At 46.7% G+C, this 17,817-nt stretch overlaps 14 protein-coding genes across 14 annotated transcripts; 10 read left to right on the forward strand and 4 right to left on the reverse strand.

The window, feature by feature from the left end:
* Positions 1–6: 6 nt before the first annotated feature.
* OGAPODRAFT_78022 (uncharacterized protein) lies at positions 7–1,026 on the forward strand (the record flags this gene model as incomplete). Its single annotated transcript, XM_018356410.1, has 1 exon — positions 7–1,026. The coding sequence occupies one exon, from the start codon at positions 7–9 to the stop codon at positions 1,024–1,026; it is 1,020 nt and encodes a 339-aa protein (XP_018208576.1).
* Positions 1,027–1,146: 120 nt separating this feature from the next.
* OGAPODRAFT_83649 (uncharacterized protein) lies at positions 1,147–2,562 on the reverse strand (the record flags this gene model as incomplete). Its single annotated transcript, XM_018356726.1, has 1 exon — positions 1,147–2,562. The coding sequence occupies one exon, from the start codon at positions 2,560–2,562 to the stop codon at positions 1,147–1,149; it is 1,416 nt and encodes a 471-aa protein (XP_018208577.1).
* Positions 2,563–3,015: 453 nt separating this feature from the next.
* Positions 3,016–4,407, forward strand: OGAPODRAFT_52444 (uncharacterized protein; the record flags this gene model as incomplete). The annotated part of the gene is made up of 1 exon (XM_018355743.1): positions 3,016–4,407. One exon carries the CDS (start codon positions 3,016–3,018, stop codon positions 4,405–4,407), a length of 1,392 nt encoding a protein of 463 aa, XP_018208578.1.
* A 1-nt stretch (position 4,408) lies between these two features.
* OGAPODRAFT_10265 (uncharacterized protein) lies at positions 4,409–5,200 on the reverse strand (the record flags this gene model as incomplete). Its single annotated transcript, XM_018353129.1, has 1 exon — positions 4,409–5,200. The coding sequence occupies one exon, from the start codon at positions 5,198–5,200 to the stop codon at positions 4,409–4,411; it is 792 nt and encodes a 263-aa protein (XP_018208579.1).
* A 188-nt stretch (positions 5,201–5,388) lies between these two features.
* OGAPODRAFT_52584 (uncharacterized protein) lies at positions 5,389–7,284 on the forward strand (the record flags this gene model as incomplete). Its single annotated transcript, XM_018355747.1, has 1 exon — positions 5,389–7,284. The coding sequence occupies one exon, from the start codon at positions 5,389–5,391 to the stop codon at positions 7,282–7,284; it is 1,896 nt and encodes a 631-aa protein (XP_018208580.1).
* Positions 7,285–7,390: 106 nt separating this feature from the next.
* OGAPODRAFT_95757 (uncharacterized protein) lies at positions 7,391–9,013 on the forward strand (the record flags this gene model as incomplete). The annotated part of the gene is made up of 1 exon (XM_018357804.1): positions 7,391–9,013. The coding sequence occupies one exon, from the start codon at positions 7,391–7,393 to the stop codon at positions 8,999–9,001; it is 1,611 nt and encodes a 536-aa protein (XP_018208581.1). The 3' UTR covers positions 9,002–9,013.
* A 52-nt stretch (positions 9,014–9,065) lies between these two features.
* Positions 9,066–10,301, forward strand: OGAPODRAFT_95758 (uncharacterized protein; the record flags this gene model as incomplete). The annotated part of the gene is made up of 1 exon (XM_018357805.1): positions 9,066–10,301. The coding sequence occupies one exon, from the start codon at positions 9,066–9,068 to the stop codon at positions 10,299–10,301; it is 1,236 nt and encodes a 411-aa protein (XP_018208582.1).
* Positions 10,302–10,465: 164 nt separating this feature from the next.
* OGAPODRAFT_17372 (uncharacterized protein) lies at positions 10,466–11,874 on the forward strand. The gene has a single exon (XM_018355070.1). It carries the CDS (start codon positions 10,490–10,492, stop codon positions 11,837–11,839), a length of 1,350 nt encoding a protein of 449 aa, XP_018208583.1. The 5' UTR covers positions 10,466–10,489; the 3' UTR covers positions 11,840–11,874.
* A 41-nt stretch (positions 11,875–11,915) lies between these two features.
* On the forward strand, positions 11,916–14,101 carry OGAPODRAFT_95760 (uncharacterized protein; the record flags this gene model as incomplete). The annotated part of the gene is made up of 1 exon (XM_018357806.1): positions 11,916–14,101. One exon carries the CDS (start codon positions 11,916–11,918, stop codon positions 13,563–13,565), a length of 1,650 nt encoding a protein of 549 aa, XP_018208584.1. The 3' UTR covers positions 13,566–14,101.
* OGAPODRAFT_41327 (uncharacterized protein) lies at positions 13,598–13,969 on the reverse strand (the record flags this gene model as incomplete). The annotated part of the gene is made up of 1 exon (XM_018355413.1): positions 13,598–13,969. A coding segment is annotated over one exon (372 nt), but the record flags the coding sequence as incomplete, so codon positions are not given.
* Positions 14,102–14,239: 138 nt separating the features above from the next.
* On the forward strand, positions 14,240–14,667 carry OGAPODRAFT_17375 (uncharacterized protein). Its single transcript, XM_018355071.1, has one exon. It carries the CDS (start codon positions 14,263–14,265, stop codon positions 14,596–14,598), a length of 336 nt encoding a protein of 111 aa, XP_018208586.1. The 5' UTR covers positions 14,240–14,262; the 3' UTR covers positions 14,599–14,667.
* Positions 14,639–16,528, forward strand: OGAPODRAFT_17376 (uncharacterized protein). The gene has a single exon (XM_018355072.1). It carries the CDS (start codon positions 15,732–15,734, stop codon positions 16,428–16,430), a length of 699 nt encoding a protein of 232 aa, XP_018208588.1. The 5' UTR covers positions 14,639–15,731; the 3' UTR covers positions 16,431–16,528.
* Positions 14,639–16,528, reverse strand: OGAPODRAFT_90867 (uncharacterized protein). Its single transcript, XM_018356985.1, has one exon. It carries the CDS (start codon positions 15,435–15,437, stop codon positions 14,694–14,696), a length of 744 nt encoding a protein of 247 aa, XP_018208587.1. The 5' UTR covers positions 15,438–16,528; the 3' UTR covers positions 14,639–14,693.
* On the forward strand, positions 16,521–17,816 carry OGAPODRAFT_90874 (uncharacterized protein; the record flags this gene model as incomplete). The annotated part of the gene is made up of 1 exon (XM_018356986.1): positions 16,521–17,816. The coding sequence occupies one exon, from the start codon at positions 16,521–16,523 to the stop codon at positions 17,796–17,798; it is 1,278 nt and encodes a 425-aa protein (XP_018208589.1). The 3' UTR covers positions 17,799–17,816.
* Position 17,817: the final 1 nt, after the last annotated feature.

Genomic DNA, 17,817 nt, shown 5'->3' on the forward strand with positions numbered 1-17,817 from the left:
CCAAAAATGTCCAAACCAAACGTCCTTCTTATAGGCACCGGTGGAGTTGGCACCATTGTGGCCTATGGTATTGATTATGTTGGCAAGTCCAATCTCTCTGTGGTAGTGAGAAGAGACTACTCGAAAGTCAAAGATGACGGCTGGGAGATCAACTCGTGTGATTACGGCACCATAAAGGGCTGGAAACCGGCTGCCGTGTACGAGTCTGTGGCAGCAGCAGCTGATGCTGGGGTGACCTACGACTACGTTGTCATATCCACCAAGTCTTTACCAGACATTGTGAAGCCTGAGGTTCTTGCGGAGCCTGTGATCACTCCTGGAAAAACAGTGGTGGTTCTGATGCAGAACGGTTTTGACCTGGGAAGACCGTTCATTGAAAAGTACCCAGAGAACGTTTGTCTTTCCGGAGTTTCGCATATCGGATCTCATAATCACAATGGTGTCATTTCGCAAACTCAAACCGACAAGGCTGTCATCAGTGTGTTTGAAAACCCACACCTCGATAAGGACTTCCAAGTGGAAAAGGCAAAGGAGTTCATTTCGCTCTACAGCAACGACAAGAACGACGTGTCTTACTTTGAGAACACCAAATGGTACAGATACAGAAAACTGGTGTACAATGCTACGTTGAACACGGTTTGTGCTCTCACATGCGTGGACACAGGGAGACTGGATCTTTCTGGCACTCTGGATGCCGTGTCTATTCCTGCAATGAGAGAGGTGGTGAAAGTTGCCAAAGCTGACGGTGTCGAGCTTCCAGAGGACGTGATCAACACTGTTGTCCACTCTGACGACGGCGACTGGTTTGAGCCGTCCATGCTTGTTGACGTGAAGAAGGGCAACCCTATTGAACTGGAGGTTATTCTGGGCAACTTGTTAAGGGTCGCCAGAGAGCTCAAGGTCGACACACCCGTGCTGTCTCTGCTGTACGAGCTTCTGAAGGCAGTCCAATTTAGACTCAAGGAGGGACAGGGCCTTATCACTGTTCCTGAAAAACGCCCAATATCTACGAGATATTATAGCTAATTGGATAGACCTCTGGGTCCCATATTATAATTATAGTTCAACGGAAGCTAGCTCACGAAGGAAAAATTGGCCTGTCTCGGAGTTTCACTTTCTTCCTGGTCTCGCATTAAATCTCATTCGCTATAAAGAATATCTAAACTCCGGGTTCTCGATATCTGTCAGGTCGGCAAAAGCAATGGTATCTGGAACCTGGTACTTGTCACCCAAGGCAGCCCGCTTCTTGTCACGGATTCTGTTTCTGTGAATATAAAGCGCCAGGAGCGACACAATGCAAAGTAGTCCCGCTGCAAAGCTCACCAGCATAGCAGTCTTTGCCCCAATGTATCCAGGCTTCTGAGAAGAGATGAAAGTCTGGGGTCCTATGATGTTGCCCACGCAGTATCCAACAAGATAAGTCGTGTTCATAGTGACCTTCTTCGTACTTCCAGCAACGTTTGATGAAAGAACAGACACCATACCGGCGGAGACAGATGTCGCCATGTAGAAAGACAGGTATCCAAAGAGCCGAGAACCCCTGTGACTCGTAAAGTTTAAGCAGCACATCCCGATGATTGTGATTATTTGGACAATGATGCATGAGACGAGCCTGTTATTATTCAAAAAGCGATAAGTGAGATAGGCCACAGAGATAGGAAAGACGATGTCGATGGCTCCACCAGGCATTCCCATTAATAGCGCATTCTGTGTGGAAAATCCAAAGTCTCCCTTCAAAAGGATGGAACCGAAATTGGTAAAGCCTCCGTTGGGAATCGCGTACGACATTCCATAGAGGAAAAACAAGTACAACACAGGGTCTTGAAACGCTTCGAGCAGCTGGTGACGCTTGAATTTATGGCTTCCAAATCCTTGCTGGTTTCCTTTGACTCTTTCAACACAGTATTTCTTCTCCTTCTCGTTCAGAAACCATGCTTTAACCGGCAAGTCTGGAACGTGCACCAAAGAGACGAAACCCAGAACGACAGTGATAATCCCAGTGATAATATACAGCATTCTCCAGGAGTCAAAAGAGTAGTTGCCGGAACGGTGCACTGCAAGGCCATAAGCGATTCCTGCTCCCAAAAGCGTACCGAAACCTTGAAACCCCCACCAGACACAGGCACGCATGAACTGCTCGCTCTTGCGGTACCATTGACTGGTGAGAAGAACATACGCTGGGTTCATGAAGCCTTCGAAAACTCCCAGGATGACTCGACAGGCAAGAAACCCGGCAGCATTAGTGCAGGCAGCGTGACACATCAGCACAACACCCCAGATCATAACTGCTGCTCCCAAAGTTTTGGAAAGAGGAAGCTTCTGCAGTAGCAGGTTCGCTGGAAATTGGAAAATAAGGTACCCAAAGTAAAACGTGCTGCCCACCCAGCTGTACTCCTTATCGGACATATTGAGGTCCTTTTGTAGGTTCATGATCGAAGCGTAAGAGTTGGTTGTTTTGTCCATCAGCTGACAAGACATGAGTGCAGCAATAACCGGCATCAGACACCAGTCTATCTTGCGCACCAGCTTGCGCTCAAATTCTGGTTCCATTACTAGATCCATGGCGTCTTGATGGTACTGCAGAGCAACGTCCGCATCCAACTGGTGGATCTCGATCTCGCGTCCGTCGAGCGACACCACCGTCGAGAGAACAGGGTTCACCTCAACCTGAGAAACCGTTTCTTTGGATTTACTGTCGCTGCGTCTTTTCATTTTGTAAGGCGAAGCTGAAATTGCTTTGCAATAAATAGTCGTCTTGCATCCATCTTTGCTTATCTCGAATAACTTTCTGTCAAAATGTCCGACATTTTTTTGATAAGATCTGAGTCGGTGATATACGCTTCGGAGTGAAACGTCAAATTTTTGGCGGATTGCAAAACAGGAGGGGGGCTTTTTAAGAGAGCAGTCTCACTGAAATGCCCCATCATGTCGAAAAATAGCTCTGAGGTCGTTCTGGAAACCCTGTCGACGGACAAGTCTTATTTCGATGAGCACTTACAACTAGACAAGGCCAAGATGCTCCAATTCCAGCCTAAAAGTCTCCAAAGACCAATCAACTGGAGCACGAAAAAAAAGCTGGTACACACAGTGCTTTATGGATTGACCACATTCAGTGCACAATTCAATTCCACAACTATGTCGTTCGAATACTGCGTTGACGACATTCGGAAAGAGTTTGGAGTCTCGCGAGAAGTGGTGCTGCTGCTTACTTCTCTGTACATTCTCGGCATCGCTTTTGGCCCTATGGTGTTTGCTCCACTGTCAGAGATTTACGGCCGCAAAATTGGCATATTTGCTCCATTTCTTGTGTCTGCGATGCTGACGTTTGCAACCGGTATTTCATACAGCCTAGGTGCAATGATGGTGACACGGTTCCTCGGTGGCTTCTTTGCCGGAGCACCAATTGTGGCGTCCGGAGGTGTTCTCGGAGATATATGGTCGCCAGCGCAAAGAGGAGCGGCATTTGCATTCTATGCCTGTTTCGTTATTAATGGAGCAGCGCTGGGCCCTACTATAGGGTCGTTATTAAGCATGAGAACCAATTGGAGGAACCCGCAATGGTTTATCGGGGGATTTAGCATTTGCATTATTGCCGTCTGTTGCACCTTTTTGCATGAAACATACGAGCCTGCGTTGCTGGCACGAGAAGCCAAAAAAGAGCGCCTTAAATCAGGATCATGGGACATACATTCAAAAAGGGATACTTGGGACCTGAACATTCGCGAGCTCGTCAAAATCCACATGGTGCGGCCGTTTGCCATTTTGGCCACCCCCATTGTGTTTTTAATGTCGCTATTTGCCAGCTACGTTTATGGATTATTTTATTTGATTCTCACCAATGTCTCGGAAGCATTTTACTTGGCCAAGGGGTGGAAAGGAACACTAGGCACATTACCATGCATTTCGCTCCTGCTTGGAGTTCTTTTTGGCTGTGTGGGAAACATGCTTTGGGCAAATCGGTATGCCAGTTTGGTGGAAAGGAACAACGGGGACCCTTTACCTGAACAGCGGCTCCCAGTGATGATGATCTTGGGATGGCTAATGCCTGCCGGAATATTTATTTTTGGATGGACTTGTTCGCCAAACGTTCCCTGGCCCGCTCCTTGCTTGGGAATTATGATGATGGGTTGTGGCTTCATAACGATTTTCCAAGGGAGCCTGAATTATCTCATTGACAGCTATACCTGCTACTCTGCATCTGCAATAGCGGCTGCCACTTTTTTGCGGTCGGTTTTTGCTGCCTCCTTTCCGTTATTTGCAAAACAGCTATTTGTCAACTTGAATGTGCACTGGGGTGCCAGTTTAATTGGTTTCATTGCCCTGGGAATGATTCCAATTCCTTATCTTTTTTTCGTTTTCGGCAAGAGGATACGAGAAAAAAACGTTTTCAAACCAGGTCTAGAATAGATTATTTGAGTTCTTTAGCGCTTCTGCGTCTTCTACGTAGCCCCTCTTCTTTCCTTTCGTCTTTTGGAACTATTCTTGTCACCAAGCCAGAGTAAAACCAGTCGATCATTGTGATTGCGTCGTAGACCGGCAATCCTGTTGCTTTTTGAACTGCGCGAGCAAATGGTGGCATCTGAGTGCACTCTAGAACAATTGCCCCAATTGACAGATTCTCATCAACAAGCTCTTTTGCAATACCAATCATCTCTTTCTCTAGGTCTTCATGAATATACGGGTCTCCATCTATGATCATCCCGCGTAAAACACCCCCAACAGGACATCCCTTGACGACAATCCTGGACTGAAGCTCTTCGCCAATTCCCAGCCCCTTAAGGTGAGCCTTTCCTAGAACTTGTGCGTCGAAAGTCAAGACGCCAATAAGTTTCGATGGGCCAATCACCATGGATACAAACGGCAACTGAATAAGACTGCTAGTTGCAACCGGAATCTTTACCGCAGCAGCTAGACGGTTTTGCACCTGAGCCAAGAAGCCGCACGAGGTGATCACCCCAACAGCTCCTCTTTGCTGGAGGCGGTTGCAGGCATCAGTATAGTTTTGCAATGTCTCATCGGAATACTCGTCTTTTCTGACAACGTTCCACACAGTAGCATCTTTCACCGTTTCGTGGATCACTGGAAACTGGTAAGACAACTCGTTCAGTGGATCGCCTGGGGGCCGGTGGATGTCATCTGTGTAATCAAGACATAGTGCACCCAGTGGTGGTAGTTCTTCTCTTGGAGGATAGGTCGACATGATTACTGGTTTAATCCACATGTCAGCATATTTATTATCATCTGCCCCAACGGGAACTTCCGCCAAAAGTTTTCAGATAAGATAGAGTCGGAGATATTATTTTCTATAGTATGCATTCTTATCTCTCGCAGACTTTTATTCCACAAGTGCCAGATTATCCAATGCAGTTGGAAACCCCAGACAGGACGATGAGGCGGAGATCGGGAGGAAAACATCAGATGGCAGCGTGCTGCTTTTGCAAGAAGCGAAGAAAAAAATGCGACGGGAAATACCCTAGCTGCTCTGCCTGTCTCAAGCTGGGAATTGATTGCACGGTGATCGACCCTCCTACAGGAAGAGAAATCAAGCGGAATTATTTGGAGATTTTAGAAACACGACTACAGCAGCTCACTGCCCGGTTGGAGAGCGCTGGTAGCTCTCAACAAGAAAGTTCAGTCGAAGTGCCACAGGTCCAGAACCCTGCGTCCACCAAATCTGATCTCGCTCAACAGGTTGGGTACATTACATTGCAGGCAGCGGGAGAATCAAGATATTTGGGAGAAAGCAGTGCCTACTACATTGCAAAGACCATTAGCGAGTCTATCAATTGTTACACTGCAAAGCCCAACACCACAACTTCTGGCATTGAAGAGGCCGAGCCTCCGCAAACCGTCTTTTCCAAACCATCAAAGAAACTTGCCTCCTCGTATCTCACGGCATACAAGAACTATGTTCAATGCCAGTACCCATTTCTGGATTGGAATAGCACTTTGACAATGTTCAACCAAGTGATGAACGACGACTCGCAGGACCCAGAGTCATTGTTTTTCGTGTACATCATTTTTGCCATAGGTACCCAGTTGCTTGAGGACCGTACTCAGACATCCAAGAAGCGAAGCTACTACGAAAAAGCGTTCGAGAATATTGGCTCGGTCATTGGAGCCACTACTCTGCGCGCCGTCCAGGCGTATTTGTTGATCACTGTTTTCGCCCAGAAAATGCCTGATGGATCATCGTGCTGGCAGACCACAGGTCTTGCCATCCGAACCGCGGTGGCGTTGGGTCTTCACCGCAAACCGTACCGCAGCTGTGACGCAAAGCTTGAGGAGCTCAGGTCACGTGTTTTCTGGTCGGCATATGGGATGGAGAGAATTAACGCTCTGGTTCTTGGAAGACCGTTCAGCATTTCGGATGCGGACATTGACGCCCCATTTCCTCCGCACTCAGAGGAGACGAGAGTGGCCTGTCATGTGGCACGGCTACGGCAAATACAATCGAGTATCTGCACGTTTATTTACAAGCCTGCACATTTATTAGGGAACCCAGCAGACGTTGAGGCCACGCGCGTACAGATAGTTGTGGAGCTGAACGACTGGATGGCAACGTTCCCATCCAAGGACGATGCGGTTTCAACTTTTGAAACTGACAATTGGTCGATCATCTCGTACCACAATTCCATGCTGCTTCTACTTCGGCCAGTGGTATTAGAAGTAGCAAAACTGAGAGAAAAGGCCCCTAAAGAAGCTCTTGACTGGTTCAGAATTTTTACAGAGTCTGCCTCTGCTATCTGCATCAACTACAAAAACATCCACGCAAAAGGCAAACTGAGCTACACCTGGCTAGCCATGCATTGCTGTTTCGTTTCCGGAATCTCGTTCATATATTGTCTCTGGCTCGATGCAGGGCTTGGTGTGCTGAAATGGAAGCGCAAATCATCTATTTACGAGACCATCAATGCCTGCTCCAGCATCTTGTATGTAATGGCCGAGAAGTGGCCTTCGGCTTGCATGTTTCGAGACACGTTTGAGCAGATTTCAAAGGCTGCTCTGTGCCACCTCGAATCGAGCAGTGAACAATCGGCAGATTTCTCCAACGGTGGACTTCTGGAAGGGACAATTGGCATAGACCACTATCTGCGCAACTTGAGCTCGCAGCAGAAACAGAATTCGACAGACGGAATGGCATTTGCTCCGCCAAGCGACAACATTCTCGAAAAGGATGCCGATGGTCAAGTCTCCGACTCACTGTGGCAGTTTCTAGACACCACAGGAGACAGATTTTTGCGAAACATATTTTACGACATGGAAGATAACCTTCTTCTTTAGACTGCAACCTGTTAATGTGTGATAGCGTCCATGCTACCGTGCAACAGATTTGTTACACCTTACACCGGTAAAAACTGTAGATATTTTTTGTTTATTTGTTTCGCGCATGAAAATACAAGACAAGCTAGAGCAGATAGCGTCGGGGCTCGACTGGTCAGCGTCGGACGACGAGGCGAGCCTGCTGGGACGACAGGATGTCGAGTACCTGAATCGCCAGTTTTTGAGGCGAAAAGACTCACCAGAGCTCGTGGACAATGAGTCTGATGGGGAGTGGGTAGATGAGGACGAAGATTCGTATGATGAATCTCTTGACGAGACCATCGTTGAATCCAGCGACGAAGATAAATTACAGGAGCCTGATGTGGAGCCTCCTGCATTTTTGAAATCCAAGACGATCGTGTACATCATCAAGACATTCCCTGTGCTAGTAGTGATATTATTCTTGATGGTGATTGCGCGTTTGGCATCTGCTGGCAGCTACTACGAAAATACAGTGGATCTGGGGCTTGTGCATCACAAATTCAGAGGTTTTGAAAAGAAACTTGGCGAGATTGGCGAGAAACTGGAACAGATTTCGAATACGAACAATAACAATGACAGGCACAAACTAGAGCTAATCGAAGAACAAATACAACAATTGCAGAAAAGCGAAGACTTCTGGCATCACGAAACGAAGCAGTCTGTGCAGAATATAGTCATTGAGTTTCTCCAAGACTCATTGGACAAAAAGCTCGAAGAACTAGTATCTGAGAAGATGGAACATTTGTCGTCTGTTATGGAAGAACGGGTTTCCCATCTTGAGGTCGAAAAGTTGAGAGACGAGATCTCGCACGAGGTGCTAGAAAACGTGGATGGGCAAATGTCTTCGGTAAGTTCTCAGATCCAAGCTCTTCAATCGACAGGCTATTCTGAGCAGGAGATAGAGACCACTCTGTCAAGACTAGTCCAACGTGAGCTCAACCAACGCCTAGAGCCGCGTGTGGCTGGCACATTGAACTACGCAAGTTACGATCGGGGCGCACGAGTCTTGAAAAAGTACACCACTCTACCGAAATTGAAACGTGTTCGCACAAAAGTGGTTGACCGTGTTCTTCACGGTTGGCTTGATTTCGTAAGGCGAACCGTAAAGGGCCACAAGCGGACCTTGACGGGTCTGAACAACGTGGAACTTACGAGCTCGGAAAACTCACCAGCGAACGTTTTGGTGGACAATTCGCAGTACTGGCAAGCTCTTGCGCAGGACCTTCCGATCACGTTTGGCGTCCAATTAAGTGAGCCGGCTTACCTGCGTCAAGTGGGGCTATACTACCCACGTGTCTCGTCGTTTACCGAGTGTGCTCCTCGTCGCGTTTCACTTCTTGTGGAGCCGGCCAACTCGAAGCATGCAAAACTGCTACGAAACAAGCTTGCAGTCTACTACAACCAAGATCTCGTGTTTTCGAATTTGCGCGGGCTTGCCAAGGTGAGTGAATTTGAGTTTCAAGCGCGAGGCGGCCAAAGCTACCAAACGTTCCCATTTTCACGCGAGATCCTGATGATATTGGACGAATTCCCGGTGAAGAACGTCGTGCTAGTTGTCGAGGACAACTGGGGCCACAAAGACATTGTGGTTCTCTACGGGTTGAAAGTTTTTGGGCTGAATGAGTTTGAGATGAAATCAACGATATTGACGAGATCCGACGAAATAATAAATTTGGGCGAAGATAGTGTATTTTAGTGTATGTATGCAATATATTCTAGTTGATAAATAATTCTTTTATCAATTACTCATATTTTGCAAAATGACTTTTGTTGTCAATTCTTTGCTGGATACTGACCTTTATAAGATCACTATGCACGCAGCGATCTATATAAATCTGCCAAACGCAGAGGCTGTTTTTGGGTACACCAATAGGACGCCATCGATGAAACTGAACAAGGCCGCTTTGGACTGGCTGCGCACACAGATTGACCATTTGGGCTCGCTCAGATTTACCCCGGGTGACATTGACTATCTCAGGACCGAACTTCCTTTCTTGCCTGCCAGGTATCTCGAATTTATCAAGGATTTCAAGCTGCGGCCTACTGAACAAGTGAAACTCATAAACATGGACAAGCCGGAGGAATTCGGTCTCGAGGTGACCGGTAAGTGGGTCGATGTCACGTTGTATGAGATCCCACTGCTTTCTCTCATCTCGGAAGCTTACTTTAGGTATGTGGATACCAATTGGACCAACGAGGGACAATTGGAGAAAGCCAGGCAAAAAGGAGCCAAATTACTTGCCAATGGCTGTGCATTCAGCGAGTTCGGCACCCGTAGAAGACGGTCGTTAGAAACACAACGCCTGGTTATGAAAGGACTGTGTCAAGCTGCCAAAGAGGCCGACAATGGCGGGCTGTTTCTGGGAACGTCCAACGTGATGTTTGCCAGAGAATTTGGAGTCAAACCAATTGGCACAGTCGGCCACGAATGGATGATGGGCATTGCGGCTGTCACGCAGGACTACAAGAATGCAAACAAGCTGGCAATGGACTATTGGCTCAATACAATGGGCCCTGAAAATGCCGGTCTGGCATTGACCGATACTTTTGGTACAGACGCTTTTTTGAGAGCATTCGTGCCACCCTACTCCGACCATTACGTTGGGGTGCGCCAGGATTCTGGATCTCCTCTGGACTACACCGACAAAATATCTCACCACTACCTAGAAGTGTTGAAGCTACCTAAATTCTCGAAAGTGATCTGCTACAGCGACTCGCTCAATGTTGATAAATGTATTGAATACAAGAAAAAGGCTGATAGCTGTGGTATGCGTGCGTCCTTTGGCATTGGCACAAACTTGACTAATGACTTTGAGGGCTCTTCTCCGTTGAACATTGTTATCAAGCTGAAAAGCATGAACGGAAACCCGGCCATCAAGATCAGCGATAACCTGGGCAAGAACATGGGGGATCCATCCACCGTTGCCCGCGTGAAAAAGGAGCTGGGCTATGTCGAGAAAGAGTGGGCAGAAGGCGACGAGGCACACCGGTGGTAATCTATATAATTTGCTATAAAATCAGCACAGCCAAAAATGCTTGCTTTTCAACATTATTATTGATAGCATGTGATAAAAGTAAATTATTTAATTTATTTTTGATCTTGTTGACTTACAAGTTGAGGATGACAAAAGAGCCCGAATCTCCACCCGACGATGTTCAGGTGACTCAGAATGGTAAAGAAAGCATGGAAGACGTGTCTGAAGACACAGGAACGGGCACCACAGAGAAGTCTGACGAGAATTCCATGAGCCAGCCATCAACAGCCAACTCCACGCCGCTCATGAAGTCCGGTTCCGATATGGAGTCGCCGATTTTGCTGGCATTGGATTCCGGAAGTGGTCCAAAATCAAGACATCCCAGAAGAGGCTCTTCAAGTAGTATCAATATGGACGATCTCTCTTTCTTCGATCTGCTAAACCCCCAAATTTTGTCAACAGAGATCAAAAAGCATCCAACCTACCAGCGGGTCAAAAATTACTCCTCCGAGTCTATCAAGAGGTTCAACAAAAAGAAAATCAAATTCAACATCAGCAACGATGACATGAAGCATCTTAAGCTGGTGCTCAATGACAGACTTGACAAGCTGTATGTTGGAATTGACAAGACTATCACCGCGTCCAAAACGGAGAAATTGTACTATGCGAGCTCCGTGTATCTAATATTTTTTCTTGGTCTTGTCATTGGAAAGCATCCGGAATGGTTCCATGTCGTGTACACAGTGCTTTTTGCTGTTTTGATGCCCATCAGATTCATCACCTACTATAAAATGAATTGGAACTATTATCTGGCAGACCTGTGCTACTTTGCCAACGGGCTGCTTATGGTGTTTTTATGGGCTCTCCCAAGTTCAAAAATATTGTACGTGACCTGTTTGAGCTTCTCTTACGGTACGCTTTCGTTCGCTGTGATAACTTGGAAAAACAAGCTGGTTCTACATTCCATCGATAAAACAACCTCCACTTTCATTCATGTCATTCCTCCTGCTGTGATGTACGTGATAACACACCAACTGCCGGTGGAGTATCGCCAAACACGGTTCCCAGGATCCATGAAGCTGCAGAACTGGGAAATCTGGAACGGGATCTTGTACACATCGCTGATGTATTTTGTGTGGCAGTCCCTGTATCACTATTTTATTACCGTCAAGCGCGCTGAAAAGATCAAGAACGGAAAGGTGACGTCGTTTGTGCATCTGCGAAAAGCGTTTGCTAAAAAGCCAATAGGGAAATTCGTCAACTCGCTCCCAGAACCATTCCCTGTTTTTGCCTTCATGGCAATCCAATACCTATACCAGCTAGGAACCATGACAGTTTGTCCCCTAGTATTCAAATACAAATACGTTGCGTCCATTTACCTCTCTTTCATATTCTTCATGGCGAGCTATAACGGTGCCACATACTATATTGACTTCTACGGGAAGAAGCTTCAGCGAGAGGTTGAGCGTCTCCAGAAAGAGATTAATGAACTTCAGTCCAAGGCTCGTGAGCACGAGACAGACGGTCCGTCTCCAGCGACAATGACAAGCTCTGCCTAAGGGAGCCTTTTTGCACAGCCGTGAGACAAACAAATTTATTTAATGAAAATATTCCCAAAAGAAATCGAGTAAAATCATGTCCACTCTCAGTCGTAAAAGGCCTTTTGAAGATGAAGGGGCCGATCCCCACTCGTCGGTGCTTGAGCGGTACAGCAGAACGATGGAATTACAGGACAAAATTGCCGATAATCACGCAGACATCAATGAGGCAGAACCAATGGAGATAGAGAGAGACGTCGCACCGCTTCCACAGCCCAAGTTGCCTCGAGACAAGTCTCTCTATTCTCAGGAACAAAGGAACAAGAATCTTAATTGGCTTTCCACTCCTGAGTATCACAACACTACCCAAACGAAGTCCTTCAAGGATTTTGAGCCTGCACTTGATCCATTGATAATATCCAACCTCGAGACCAAATTTGGCATAACTTCTGCCTTCTCTGTGCAGATCAACGTCATAGAGTCTCTTCTGAAAGACATCAGTGCCAACAAGATTGATCCGACCCCTTTTGGCGACTACTTGGTCAATGCGTCGACAGGTTCAGGCAAGACACTGGCATACCTGATTCCAATAGTACAAAGCTTAATTGGCCGAGTTGTTCCTCGACTAAGATGCATAATTCTGGTTCCGACGAAGCCCTTGATCACACAGGTTTACTCCAACATATTACAGTTGACCAAGGGCCTCGATATTAACGCTCTAGCACTCCGTAGTGACGTGAGTGTCAAGGAAGAAGCAAAGAAATTATCAACAATCAAGCCTGACATAGTGGTTTCCACGCCCGGTCGTCTGGTTGAGCATCTGCTAAACGGCATGGACCTTTCACAGCTTCGATTTTTGGTGGTTGATGAGGCAGATCGGTTGCTGAACCAGTCGTTTCAAAATTGGTGCGACACTTTGATCACTAAATTGGAAAACGACCAGAAATACGGTGAAGGAGAAGACTTCTACAACAGCTATACTGTGAAATGCAGTAAACTGATTTTCAGTGCGACCTTGACGACAGACTCCGAAAAATTGTTCCATCTTAAGCTTTTCAAGCCTAAACTGGTGGTGATCAACAACACAGAACAGCTGGTGAACGAACTTTACCAGATTCCACCACATCTTGACGAGAAATATGTGCGGCTCGGCGAGAAGCTGGCCTTTTTCAAGCCAATGGTGTTACTCCGCTACTTGGAGCAGCCAGAGTACCATTCTCATGGACTTGTCTTTACCAAATCCAATGAGTCGGCAATCAGACTTGCTCGTCTGCTTACGCTTTTGAGTGAGAAGCTGGGCTTAGATTTGGACATAATGTCCGTCAATTATAGTCTCAAATCGCACGAGAGGGCTAAGATCCTCAAAAAGTTCCATGAGGAGGGTGGTATTTTGATTGCCACCGATCTCATTGCGCGCGGAATGAACATCGAATCGATCAAATTTGTTGTAAACTACGACCTCCCTCTTTCTACCAAGGAATACATTCACAGAGTTGGTAGAACAGCACGTGCCAACAGGCATGGAACAGCCATAACGCTCTGCTTTGGAGATGGAGACTTCCGGTGGTTTAAGCGACTTGTTTACTCTGGTGGAGTGATTAATAGAAACGGCAAGGATATCAAGGAAGTGAAGGTGGTCAGAGAAACGGACGAAAAAACAGACTCAGATTTCGTGCTCGAGCTTAATAAAGACGTCTACAACGAGTGCTTGGACGAGCTCGAGAAAGAAATTAGAAACACCAGGTAATTAATCGGTTAATTGTTCTATGTACATCATTCTTTCGACGGTTTTTTCACTCCGTATTTGGATCTAGCCGTCTTTCTATTGGCAACACCAGCCAAGTCCATGGCTCCACGGATCAGGTGATATTTGACACCAGGCAAATCCTGCACTCTACCGCCTCGCACATACACCACCGAGTGTTCTTGGGCATTGTGTCCAATACCTGGAATATATGCCGACACGACTCTTCCATTGGTGAGTCTAACTCTTGCAGCCTTTCTTTGGGCCGAGTTAGGTTTCTTTGGTTTGAGAATCATGACTCTCAAGATGACGCCCTTTTTTATTGGGTTTCCTTGAAGATCGGGGGCCTTGGAACCTCTCTTCTTCTTCGTGATAAACTCTTGACCTCTATTGATTTGGTTAATAGTGACGAATCTTTGCTGCGAGAATGCGGTGGGAAGTGGTGATAAGCGCGACATGATTGATGGCGTTGCGCTTCTCAAAGGAGAGACGAACCGGCCCCGCTTGAGCAGGGATCCGGAAAATAGTCTGAGCATGGCGAGCGAACAAAAAATGAAGAAATTAGTAAAAAAAACACTTTATCAAAAGTGGTTACCCTGCCTTTCACCTTGGTTCAAAAAGTTGGAGTAGCTGTGGAGACTTGATATACTCATAAAATAAAATGTTTCCAGCATCCCGTTTTGGCTGTCGAGCTTTGGCCATGGCAGCTCGCCAGGGTGTCATGAATCCTACAACGCACAGGTGGCCTGTGTCATGCCTGCGATTCTACAGCTCTGCCCCCACATTAACCAGGGAAATAGTGATGGAGAGAATCACGGAGATGCTCGAATGCTACAACAAGATCAAGCCAGGCACTCCTCTCACAGAAAAGACTTCGTTCGCCAAAGACTTGGGACTTGATTCGCTTGATTCGGTGGAGATAATGATGGAACTCGAGTACGAATTTAGCATCCATATTGCAGACCAAGACCAGGACTCGATCAAGACTATTGGCCAGGCCGTCGACTACATCGTCAAGCAACGCGACGCCTGCTAGAACAGCTCTATTTATTTGGCAGTTATTTATTCGGTGTAGACGTCATTAGAATTACATCACTATGAAACTATGCACTCCATGCGTAAACCTATTAGCTAAACCAAGGATTCCGGATTTTCCATCGCGTCGAGATCCTTTTCTTCCTCGTTGCACACCTGCAAAAGGTCACCGTCCGCAGGCTTCCTTCTGCGACCGAATCTTAGCCACCATATAGCGTGACTCATGAAAATCCCAACCTCTAAACACGCGCAAATCGAATATAATATACAGCCCATGACATCAATGTCTCCGATAGCCAACGAGGCGAGGGAAAACACTGCTCCGCTAAGATCGGTAGCCAGAAAAATGAAGTTTATTCCAACGACTCGTCCTTGACGCTTTGAAAGCTCGTAGTAAGGTGGCAGCAATCCGACAGCTAAAAGCACGGAGCCGATGATTCCAAAAATTAGTAGCGGCCATTTCACTCCTTTGGAGTACTCCATGCGCAGGGGGATGATGAAGCCCACCTCGAGCACAACCCAGAGAAATACAAATAGACCGCCGCGCAAAATAATGTCTTTCTTGGGCCTGCTCACTGGAGGATAGTAGAGCACCTGTAAGTAAACGATGAGGCAAAAGAAGCCAAACAAATGAGGTTGAAGTTGGATGGGAATTGTGCTGTTTTCAGAAACAAAGTAGATGGCAAAAAAAGGAGCGCACAGACACCAAAGCAAAACCATCCACTGGTTGAGTCCCTCAGTGTCTTTGCGTCTATAATTGTGAATAATTTGGGGTATCATTTGCACACACCATAGAATGGTGCCTATAGTGGCCAAAACGTTGGCAGTTGCGGAGGACATTTGAATGGATTGTAAAATGGCTCCACAAAGGCGCCATACTTGCTTTATATAGCGCCTAACCCGAGGACCGTAGTGCCCTCGGAAGTCTCGAACCAGCACTGCCAGTAAAAAAAAAAATTTGCGATCGTTTTGTTATTGTTCGAACAATACTGTCCCTCTGGAATTTTTAGCGTCAGCCTTCTCCATTGGGAAAGCCTTTCCGCGGGCCGATCGACGTCAAAACTTGCTCGTTCGACGCGTCGTTGCTTCCCCAGGTTTTTCCAATCAGCCGAAGCGATCTTTTCCATCACCAACATGCTCAAGTTCTTCTCTCAGTATTCCACCTGTGACGTTTCCGATGCTCTTTTGAGGTTTGGTGTCTCTAATGGCGGATTCTTTCCTAATCTGACTCAATTCAGCAGTAACGGAATCACAATGGCAGGCAAGGCCTACACTGTTCTTTTTGCTGCCCGGAATGACCCAAATTACGAGGAGATTAAAGGCGGATATATCGACAACTTGCCTGAGGATGCAGTCTTGGTAATTGGCTTGACTCCTGAGCTCCAGAAGCTTGATGCTCCTTACGTCAAGATCAACAACGCTCTTTACGGTGGCCTCATGTCCACACGTGCCAACTATCTGAAGAGCCCAGGTACTGTAGTTTTCGGTCGGATCAGGGATCTGAAAGAGCACCAAGACCTGCAGAGGAATGTTTTTGCTTATGGTCTGGGCACTGCAGCACACGCCCCGGTGGTTAAACTTGCCGGAATCAACGTGCCTCTCAAAATCACCTTAGATTCTCATCCGGAGCCTTATCAGGAAACTATAAACCCTGGTGATTATATAATCGGGGATGAAAACGGGGTGGTTAGAGTTGAAGGATCGGGCGACCTGGCCCAAAAATGCATGGAGTACATTCCGAAGCGCGTTGCTGCCGATCAATTAGTGGCTCAAGACATCCAGAGCGGCGCCAAGTGCAACGAGGCTCAAAAGCGCAGAAGAGCCGGTCTGTGAGTAGCTTATATAGCTGGTGCACGGATGTTTTGATTTATGGCTGGCATACAAAAATATAGAAAAAAAATATTTCCTATTTACCTCAATTCCATGGTTGTTGACACCACTTATTATGATCTTCTGGAGGTAACTCCAACAGCGACTGATCTGGAGATTAAGAAAAGCTATCGGAAGTTGGCAATAAAATATCATCCGGACAAGAACCACGGCAACGAGGAAGCAGCAGAAATATTCAAGAAAGTAAGCGAGGCGTACCAAATCTTGAGTGATAAGCAGTTGCGTGCTAAATACGACCAGCATGGACTCAGTGAGGTGCGGGAGAGCAGCGAAATGGCTGATCCCGAGCAATTCTTTGACCAAATTTTTGGTGGAGAGGCTTTTTTGGACTACATTGGGGAGCTCACGTTATTCAAAAATTTATCGAAACAGTATGAACTGGAGGCTGAGGAGGAGGCTCGTCAGAATGCAGCTCCTAGTGGTAGTCTAAAACTAGAAGACGGCAAATATGGAGACCTCAGCGAGGAACAAAAGCTCAAGATGATGAAGAAAGAACAGGAAAGAGTGAAGAAAGAGGAGCAGGACAAGTTAGACGAGGAGAGCAGGCAACGCAAAGAGGAGATCAAGAAGGAATTAGTCAAGAAACTCACTGCTAAGCTCTCTTTGTACACAGAAACAGACAAGTCGGACGATATAATTCGCTCGTTCAAGAGCAAGTTCCAGCTGGAAGCCGAGAACCTTAAAATGGAGTCTTTTGGCTTGGAAATCCTCCACACAATAGGGTCTATATACATTGCCAAGGCCAACATATTTATGAAATCGCATAGGACGTTTTTGGGGCTTGGTGGTTGGATGGGATCTCTTAGGGAGAAGGGGGGAATCATCAAGGATACATTTAGAACTATCAGTAGTGCTCTTGAAGCGCAAAGCACGATGCAGGAGCTAGCAAAAATGACTGAGAAGCGGGAACAAATGCAAAAAAACGAAGAAACTGGCGAAGAGACGTCGGATTCAGCAAACAAAAAAGACGATGGAAACGATGACTCCAAAGATTCCAAGGATACAAAAACTCCCAAGGAGGAAATACCGTCAGACGAGGCTGTGGCTGAGATGGAGAAGCTACTCATTGGTAAAATTATCGCCGCGGCATGGAAAGGCTCGCATCTGGAGATTTCGTCCACCATCCGAGATGTTGTTGACTCTGTGCTCTACGACAAGAGCATCGATACCGCAAAAGCCCTTGAGCGCGCTGAGGCTCTGAAGATGATTGGCGAGATATTCCAGAACACTCAGCGGTCGAAGTGGGAGGCTGAGGAGGCTCGTATCTTCGAGGAGCTTGTGGCTGAAGCCACCCAGAAACGTGCTAAATAACACTAATGTTAATAAGGTA

This window comes from Ogataea polymorpha (assembly GCF_001664045.1).
Source record: "Ogataea polymorpha strain NCYC 495 leu1.1 chromosome Unknown OGAPOscaffold_7, whole genome shotgun sequence".
Taxonomy (NCBI): domain Eukaryota; kingdom Fungi; phylum Ascomycota; class Pichiomycetes; order Pichiales; family Pichiaceae; genus Ogataea; species Ogataea polymorpha.